We start from the raw sequence: 10,150 nt of genomic DNA, 5'->3' as shown, positions 1-10,150 counted from the left end.
ATATAGACATAAGTATGGGGACACTCCTCCTAATTATTAAGTTCAGGTATTTCAGCCAAACTCATTGCTAACAGGTAAAAGTAAGCCTTGCAGTCTCAATAGACAAAACTGGCAGTAGAATGAGTCGTACTGAAGAGCTCAGTGATTTAAACGTGGCACTGTCATAACATGCCACCTTCTTCACAAGTGAAATTTCGGTCCTGCTAGATCTGCCCTAGACAACTGTAAGTGATATTATTGTGAAATGGAGTGGTGTGGTGTAAAGCCTGCTGTTACTGAACTCTGAAGCAGTCGAAATGTATTCTGTGGAGTGACAAATCACACTTCTCTATCTGTCAGTCTAATGGATGAGTCTGAGTTTGGGAAATGCCAAGAGAACATTACCTGCCGGACTGCGTTGTGCTAACTGTAAAGTTGGAGGAGGGATAATGCTATGAGATTGTTTGGCTCATAGGCCCCTTATTTTCAATGAAGGGAAATCTTATTGCTTCAGCACCAAGACATTTTGGCCAACTGTATGGTAGCATTTTGGAGAAGAACCTTTTCTGTTCCAGCATGACTGAGCCCCAGTGCACAAAGCAACCTGTGACCTCTGCTCTTCTGAATGAGCAGGCAAAAATTCCCATAGACACTCTCCTAAATATTGTTGCTTCCCAGAGTGGTGGAAGCTGTTAATTCCATACAAATGAATATGGATTTAGAATGGGATGTCATAACAGCTCCTGTGGGTGTGTCCATATACTGTATATCTGCCTAATTAACTAATTTGACCCCACTCATTGAAAATGACATTAAAAGGAATGTTTCAGTCCTGACTGCACAGTAACTAAACTAAACAGAAACTCTTTTTAGTTCTAAACAGTAAGGAGAGTTTGGAACATGGCCATGTGAAAATGAATTCTGACTGTTTTTGATAGATAAACTCCCCCTCCCAAATGTCATAATTCAGTTGTAAATAGCAAAATACAAGAATAATGTAGGATAAAGACACCTTATACTTCAAGTGGGGAGGTTTTTTAAATAAAAGCACATACATGGGAGCCTCTGTCAGACAGTGACTACGGCTACAAATTGAAGTACAATTCATTAAATTTTTTAAATAAAATTAAAAAAGGAAGCCGTTAATACCTAATTTATGGCTCCACATCTGAGTCCCAAGCAGAGGAGACAAAAGCCTAGCTTTATTAATGCGAAATATACAAAGGATGATGTATACTCCTGGGGACACGGACAAGGAGACTACAGTTTACAATAAGCATTGTCAGACTTTCAGGAGACCATGAATTATGAATATTTTGTTCAGATTCCACGGTGCACAGTATGGTGAGAGTGTGTGGTGGTTTGATTGAACTGAGCAGTGAGAGTTTGCACTATGGCCAGATCAAATTTGCTGCTGTTCTGTGGAGAGAATGGAGATTCAAGTATCACTGAAACAAGAGCCCTGTGGTTTGAATAGTGTTTAAAGAACATAAGCTGTGAAATTAGGTTAATGACAATAAAGCATCAAGAGCTGTGAAGGTCAAGCTTAAGATCATATGCACCTGACATTGTTGCAGTGACGCTATTGACAGTGACATGCTGCTTTGTGTTGGTTCTGCTTTAAGTTACAGATTACAAATGGTCTTAAACATGAAGGTGCCAAAAAGTGTTCCTTGTAGCAATATAATATGGAAACTACATGAAGGGTTTGTTAGGGAACCAGTCCCAAACCCAAAACAGTCTTTTTTGGCCCCTTTATTTGTCACAGTACATATTTCTCAATACTTGTCATTTTCAAAACATTTCAAATTTGATTATGTTTTGGTGAATCTATTTGTTTTCTTGTGACTTCTTTCACCATTTAGGCCCATAAAGCTTTTCCACTTGTGTGACATTTCATGGACTGATGGAAGTTCTCACATGCTGCCAGTACCACCACCCCTCTAGATCCATCACAAAACCAAATTTCCAGTTTTTACACAGCCATAAATTATAAGCCATTTTTGAGTACTGTAAGCTTTGGAGTAAAGTTAACTCTTCAGATCATCTCCATTTTTGTCGTTTTTCAGTTTGTGACATCATTTGAAAGCATCATGATGATTGGATTAAAAGAAACAGCCAAACTGACTTTTAAAAATGTCTGGTTCCATTGACTTACATTAAAAGTAAAGTAGGTTTTTTCCTTCTCCTGTAAAGTTACCATTTTGGCGATATGAGGTTTTCTTCTGACAACAGTGATATGCAGCCTTTGTGAAGGCCAATTTATTTTCCATGCACTCATATAAGGCAAAGTTTTGACACATTCGAATGTCTAGATCATTTGTTTTAGAACGGGTAACTTTAAAGAGAACTTAAGTGCTGTACTTTAGATTACAAAACCCCTTAATGATAAAGTCTTCCACACCAGAACATATTTTATGACCTTGTGGAAAATGACTGAGGTATCAGTTTCTGAATGAAGTGTGGCACCTATGCATTTTACCCAGGTTGGCAAAATGCATGTGTATGTTCTTGAAAGAATAAAACATAAAGAAATATATCATATATAATAATTCACCCCAAGAGATAATTGTCTTAGATGTTTATTCATTATGTAGCATGCATTAATGAATGAATCACAAATATGTATCTGCAACTTAGACATCAATGTGTGATCAGAACCGTAATAAAGAAAGTGCAAGAACATTTGAAACTTTAAAACAGAAGTATTGCTATTCTTTCTTGAAATAATCCCTTCAAAGAGCTTTGATTTGCATTTGTATTGGTTAATTAACCATGAAGAGAAGTTCTCTGATATTGATTTAAATGGTTTCAAGTCTCTATAAGAAACACAATATGTGGACATTTTAATAAAAGCCAAGAACTACTGTTCTTAGGGAAATAGACTGCATTGTTTACATGCAGCGTAGTGCATAATCATGCAATTTCCAAAATGAAATAAATTACTTTAAATTTTAATAGACTTCTAATCAAGAATATTCCTATTCCTCTACCCACAAACTAAGGTGCCATATATTTCTTATACCTTTTCCCTTAAGTCAAATCTCTCAAAGCCCTGGCTTAAGAGTTCAAGCTGTTTTTGTTGCTGTGTCAAACATCCAGAAGTAAAAGTTTGGAATGAGTTTCCTTCTTCTTCCACTAAACTTTACTGATCTGTACATTCTTATTTTCTATAACTGACATAAATTCAAGAAGCAGTATTACAGGAACCAAAGATTATGGTGTTGCAGTCTTAATGACAGTAGCTACAGTGACCCTGCTCCACAAGCTGCCCTCTGTCTGAGATGGAGCATGCCCACTGCAGTCCGTCGTAGCTTTAGCCGTGGAACATTTTGGAGGTGCCAGAGGCTAGGAACTTCTTGTAGAAAATAACAGCTGCCCCAATAATCCCAACGCAGACGAACGCCAGGATGCCCACGGTCACCGCCAGCCCAACAGATGAGTCCGAACGAGTACTGCTGCCAGACAAAGCTGAGAGAGACACGTGTTTTAGGAGAAGTTACCTATTAATCCTTTAAGCTTGTTTTTATTTTTTTTTGTATTTACTGAAAAAATAATCATAACTCCTGAATAATAAGCCTTAAGATTTATAACTAATTACTAAGTCCATTATAATGTCAATGGACCGTTTGTTTTTATTACAAAGGAATAATTAAAAGCAGCTATACTCAGCTACACAGAGCTGTCTAGGCCTGCCTCAGATGGTTATTTACATTATGCCTTAAATATCCTGAAGAGCTCTGTGAAGATGCCTCTGTGTATCAGAAATATGTAGCTCACCTTGCTCTTTTGATGATGAAGCTGAAACGAAAGAAAGCAGAGTTAGCTCCAGAAGCCTTTTGACCAAGTTTGTGAAACATTTGTAAAATAACCAATGGGTGTTGATTTAATAGCTATTGCTCTGTATTTGTATATGCTTTATTATTATTATTATTTTTATGTAAAGTACATACCGGTGTCAGCTCGGGTAATGATGAGGGGTGACGTGAGAGTGGTGGGATCTGTGAGTCCGTCTACAAGAAGAGAAGAAGAGGTAGGTTCCACGTCTCTTCTCCTTCTGCCTGCGGAGCATGACTGGTGGACAAGACCAGAGAAGGAAACAGAATGAGTGTGTGTGGGGATGAACATGTGTTAGAGCGCCTGTACGCATCAGAAGAAAACCTTGTAGGTCCACATTTTCGCCCCTTATTTATATGTTTATTTACTTATTTATTAATATTTTCAACGTTTGAAAATGGTGCTTTTCTGGTACGTGAAGGTTTAATGGACACAGTTGCTAATACAAATTTTGAAAGCCAATCTTTAAAAACATTTTTTTTAATTTATGTCAATTAATAATTTTTCACCTGTAGTTACCATTTTGTAGATCATACAACAAAAATGTTTTCTTTCAGCAGTGACAATGTATGTAATATTTGCATTTAATCAGGTGTTTTGATAATAGAATTTATAGTATTAACTAGGGATTAAATGAGGAAGGTCACAAAGCTCTTCGTGGACGAGTATTTTTGGTGACACTCAGTTGACTCTCAGTAACATGTCAAAAACATATGAGGGTTAGGATTAGGGCCAGGGTGAGGATTAGGCTTTGGGATGAGGTTAAGGTTAGTGTTAGGATTAGGGCCGGGGTGAGGATTAGGTTTTGGGTTGAGGTTTAAGGTTAGTGTTAGGATTAGGGCCAGGGTGAGGATTAGCCTTTGGGTTGAGGTTAAGGTTAGTGTTAGGATTAGGGCCGGGGTGAGGATTAGGCTTTGGGTTGAGGTTAAGGTTAGTGTTAGGATTAGGGCCGGGGTGAGGATTAGGCTTTGGGTTGAGGTTAAGGTTAGTGTTAGGATTAGGGCCGGGGTGAGGATTAGGTTTTGGGTTGAGGTTAAGGTTAGTGTTAGGATTAGGGCCAGGGTGAGGATTAGGTTTTGGGTTGAGGTTAAGGTTAGTGTTAGGATTAGGGCCGGGGTGAGGATTAGGTTTTGGGTTGAGGTTAAGGTTAGTGTTAGGATTAGGGCCGGGGTGAGGATTAGGTTTTAGGTTGAGGTTAACGTTAGTGTTAGGATTAGGGCCGGGGTGAGGATTAGGTTTTGGTTTGAGGTTATTGTATGTCAATATAATCAGATGCTTCACTACTGCTACTTCACTGACATGTTGTTGATGTTTTACTGGTAATCTGTTAAGAGTTTATTAATGTGTGGATGTATTCATGTGTATGTTTGTATCCGTAGCTTGTGTAAGATGTTCTCACCCTAATAATATTGTTGCAGGTAGTGGTCTCACACAGTCTGGTGATGCAGTGCAGGTAGTATCTAGAGATTGTCTGGTTCTGTTGCTCCATGAATCGGAAAGCAGGGAAGGAGAAGCGAGCCCTCTGACTCTGACCATTCTCAGTGATGTTGGTCACTTGATCCTTGTTGCACCTGGTGAACATCGGAGTTTATTACTGTAGGAGAGTGGCCGTGATTCCCAATGCCCTCAAAGACTCAGATATTACTTATGACTCAAGACCACACGATGCAAATGAGTTTTTGTCATTTATACAATGTAGTGTAGAAATAATAAATGCAATATCTGGTTATTTCTAAGCGGTCTATCTGTAATTGTTAGCCACAGTTTACACCAAAAACTGTTTCTATCAACATCATTAGTGGCAAATAAAAAGCTTATTGCTGCTGTCCAAAGAAAAACAATTATCTCCAAAATAGTAACTTTACAGGAGAGGGCAAAAACTCTCTATACATTCAATGTAAGTCAATGGAAAGAGGTTTTATTTCAAGCAATTTTGGAGCATTTCTATTGGTCCCATCATCATGAAATTTTCACACAATGTAAAGGATAGCTGCTGATCCCAAATGATGCAGAAAAGTAAAATTGTAAAAAAAAAAAAAAAAAAAAACGAGATACATGTTTTTCCATTGGATAGCGATGATATATAGATGTGTTAGGGCCACAATCATGGATTTCACAGCAGCAGAGGGTATTAACACTTAATAATGAGAAGAATATTGTAAATAGTTTTTCATTGTACTAGCACACATATAGTAGGTTAATAATAATAATAGTGAAGTTAAAGTTGTTATATGTAGGAAAATAGAAGTACATAATATTAAATGAATAATATGAATAGCGCACAGTTTAAAAAACTCCTGACTTCTGTGGAATCAGACATGATATGCTGTAATGTGTTGGGCAGTACCAACCACAAAGCTCGTCATCTTTACTGATAGTAATGAAGTAAACATCATGTAGATCAAGAAAGCCCTAATATAGAAGCCCATCAAGAAAGCCCTAATATAGAAGCCCATCAAGAAAGCCCTAATATAGTGGCTGAGCAAATGTAAACGAATGATCTGGCAGAACTCACCCCACAAAGAAGTTATAAAAGGTTGAGGTGGTTGGGAAAGGGGACACAGAAGCATAGCATCTGTCCAGCAGCACCATGTACCTGTGGTAAAACAGAAACGTGTTTGGTAAAATCTAAAATATTTTATATAAAGTTCTAGGCTACTTTGAAATTCTACTGACAGTGCAGTTGAGTCCAAAATTAAATCAAGGGTTTAAACAATATCTTTGACACTAATGATTCAGTTTTTAAGTTTCAAAGCAACATTACAAGAAAATTGCATTTCCTTACTGAGTGGTGAGGTTGGTGGCCTGGACCATAACAAACACATTAGACTTGAGCTCGATGCCCTGCGAAGGAACTACCAATGGTGTGGCATAGGTTGCATCCTAAATTAAAAAGGGGAATAGGCAGTATTTAGAAATCTAGAGATCTCAGAGAAAGAGGCGAGTCAGTCCACGGCATTGTGCTCTATTATTACACAGAAGTATTCCAAACAAATTTACTAAAAACGCAAAGCTGGAAATGCCTTACGCTGAACAGCCTGAGGCTCAATGTGCTGATGAAGCTGCCGTTTCTGTCCTTCACTGCAATGGCAGAAGAAGACCTGTGGGAGGAGGTTTGGCATTGATCAGTAATGTGAGACTGGGTGTTGAGCATTATGTCCAAAGTAGATGTGGCGATTAGAGGCTACTATGGCACTTCATGTAATCCTAACTGCAGGTTAACATTTCACCAAAGTATTTTATGCCCTGTGAAGTCTTGAATGGGAGACGTAATGTACTAATAGTAGAATAGTAGAGGAGGAAGAGGTGGGCAGGGCATCTTTCTAGAACTTTTTTTCTTTCTAGAAATTCTCGAACGTCCAATCTATGCTGAACCCAGGGCTTCGCTACACTTAGGAAGTAATGTATTGCTCATTTCCAAATGAAAAAAGTATGTTGTACCAACACAATTATGGATAAAAGTTATCTAAAAGACAACATGTTGCAAAATGTATGGAAATCTTGTACGCATCATTAATGTTTACCCAGTTGTATACCAAATTTTTAAAACTAGTGGATGCACGTTACTTGAAAAACATTAGTAACCAAAATCACTCAATAAAAGTTTATATAAAGCTATAATATGTGTATTTATAATGTGTTACAAAGCAGAAGCATCATAAGTGCAAAGAGAATTATCCAGGTTGCTCGCAGTGCTGAAAAAACAAAGCAGAGCTATTTGTCTATTAGCCATGACAAATACTTACACATCAAGCTGTGTGTTGTTGATCAGGTACTCCAGGGGATAGGAACATGAGTAAAAGTACTTTAGGTCTGTGTTGTAGGTCACAACGCCGGATGAGGGGTCATAAGATCTCACCACGCCACTGATGTTTACAGTTTGTACATTGGAGAAGTCTGCGAATATTCCAGTGCCTTGAGCACCAGTGGTCTGTGAATCAGAGCAGACATACCACATATGTTAGAACGTATGTAGGATGCAACCTGTAGCCTGTTTACAATTTCAGATCCTATTTCATGCTAATATGCATTGAAATGTGTAGCCTACAATATTTAAATGCTTATTTTGAGCAGACCCTCAACTCTATGACAGATTATCTCTCTTATAATAAAAAGATTAATGTCTATTATCTTCTACTTTACTTTGAGGTGCACAGATGAGACTTGAGATTTAAGCCAAAGTAATTCAACAAATCATTAAGAAATCCACAGGCAAAGCCATTTGATATTAAAGATTATTCTCCTTACAGCATCAGTCTGACTAGACATGGTGCTTTACGCCTGTATCAGAGAGCCTTATCTTACCGTGAGGGTGCTTCCACAACCGTTGGTCGCATTAATGGGAAAAGTGAAGCGGAGAACAGGAGGAGCGACGGTGGTGTCCATGGTGCCTTTGCAGCTAGGGTCATTCATAATGTTGTTGAGGAAAAGCTGGGATTCATTGAAGCCAGAGTAGACAGCTGGACAGAGCTGTATGGCAAGACTAATGTAATTTGTGCCACAGTCCACGGCGATGTCAGAGTAGTCTAAGGAGGGAAAAGTGTTGTTATAAACTGTAGTGCTCCGTATTGTCAAAGTTTTTGGAATGGGATAAATCCCTGAGGCAGACAATATTCCCAGAATGGGATTTTTTTTTGAAAGCATTATTATTTCCTTATGATATATTTATGTAGCTGTTATTCAAAGAGACTAAAATGTGTCTTTTCCTGATATTGTCATAGCTTGACAGCTCTACAAAGCCAATTTTCTGTTTTTACACGAAAGCTTCGACAGTAATTTAGACCTTTTTCAGCACAGACTTAATTACATTTATACATGCAATCCAAATGAACCAATTTCTCATGGATTTGTGATAAAAAGAGTTCATTTTTGTGCATCTCATCAATAAACAGCACAAGAACGCACCTGGTTTTCTCAAGTATGAAGTACAGTTAGCTGATGTGGTCGCTATTAATTGGCTGCTAACGGCATTCACAGTGATGGAGACTAGGAGAAGCTGGAGGAGCATTTTCCGACTCTTGGTTGAGCTTGAACCTGTGCATAAAAGAAAGACATCACCAACAGCCAAGTCAGTCATCAGTGCAATGTCCAGGAGTTTAGGAAAATCTTGAAGAGAAGACCCCACGGCTCCAAGAAGACAGGCTCCAAGAGTAGAAGTACGCACCTTGCATCAGATACTTCATCCTTGCTTTTTGCTTGGTTATCCTCAGCCTTTCGCTGTTCATGGGGTCTGATGGAGCTCTTTTATATCCATGTTCCTTGGCGGGATTGGCCAAAAATAAGGTCACTGCAACTTAGCATGTCCCTAGTGTGCAGCATGTGAGAATAGACCTTTTTTTTGCTATGGTCCTGCCCAGAGGACACGGTGAAATGACACACCCAAAATCCTTCAGATACACCACTCTGAATGGCCTGTTTCCTTTGTGTACATCTCTAAATACAGAACCCCTTCACCTAACAATGTGAAACTTCATGAAGCATGTGTTGAACCCTCAGGGTCTGAAGACAATGCTTCAAATGACCTTTTTGGGATAGTTTGACATCAAACAATATGTTAAGAGTCTTTACGCTGACCTAAAGAAGAACCTTGGAACACACACAAAGGATTAATCAGAATAACAAAGAGCCATGAGAAGGTCAGAAGCCTACTGCTGCTTTTATTGCAGTCATCTTCAACTCAATATCAGCATCACGTGTGCTCTCATGAAATTGTGGAAGCCTTCTACAAAGAGATAGAGACTAAAAGCAGCCTACACATTAGGTTGTTAAAGGTAAAAAAAAATCTCAGCTAACTAATACAGCCTCTAATTTTAATGTAATATTTTCTTAATGTTCTACAAAGTCAGGTTTTGCCTGCCTTTACGTGGAAAATGTATACGGCCGTTATTGGATGTCTTTCTTTTCAGCCTAGTCTTAGTTATCAAAGCACATGAAAAAGGTAGTGAAGGAATGCTTTATCCTGGCATATGTTCTGCAATTAGTGCACTATGGTAAATTAAATGGTCACACTTTATTTAGATAGTCCCCTAGAGATGCTCTACAGACACTTAAGTACAGATACAGATAAAATACATATCGCTGCTGTTGGAACAAAACCTTGTTATCTCCATTTTTGTCATTTTTAAGTTTTGGACTTAATTTGAAGGTATCCATGGTCCTTTAGATTGTGCAGAAATTTCATGATGAATGGACCAACAGAAATTACCCAAAATGACTTGGAACAAATTCTGGTTCCATTGACTTACATTAAAAGTAAAGTAGGTTTTTTGCTTCTCCTGTAAAGTTACCACTTTGGAGATACGAGATTTTGATCCAACAACAGCGATATACTTTC

General features: G+C 38.2%; 1 protein-coding gene across 1 annotated transcript; it reads right to left on the bottom strand.

Moving 5' to 3' along the window:
• Positions 1-2,545: 2,545 nt before the first annotated feature.
• LOC108423758 (zona pellucida-like domain-containing protein 1) lies at positions 2,546-9,021 on the bottom strand. The gene is made up of 11 exons (XM_017691292.1): positions 8,981-9,021; positions 8,722-8,850; positions 8,122-8,342; positions 7,563-7,747; positions 6,845-6,917; positions 6,602-6,699; positions 6,332-6,412; positions 5,216-5,387; positions 3,933-4,053; positions 3,760-3,780; positions 2,546-3,450 (listed from the first exon to the last, which is right to left on the bottom strand). Exons 1-11 carry the CDS (start codon positions 8,997-8,999, stop codon positions 3,296-3,298), a joined length of 1,275 nt encoding a protein of 424 aa, XP_017546781.1. The 5' UTR covers positions 9,000-9,021; the 3' UTR covers positions 2,546-3,295.
• Positions 9,022-10,150: the final 1,129 nt, after the last annotated feature.

This window comes from Pygocentrus nattereri, chromosome 18 (genome assembly GCF_015220715.1).
Source record: "Pygocentrus nattereri isolate fPygNat1 chromosome 18, fPygNat1.pri, whole genome shotgun sequence".
Lineage (NCBI taxonomy): Eukaryota > Metazoa > Chordata > Actinopteri > Characiformes > Serrasalmidae > Pygocentrus > Pygocentrus nattereri.
The sequence above is the reverse complement of the archived record's forward strand: the minus strand, read 5'-3'. Positions and strand labels throughout refer to the sequence as shown.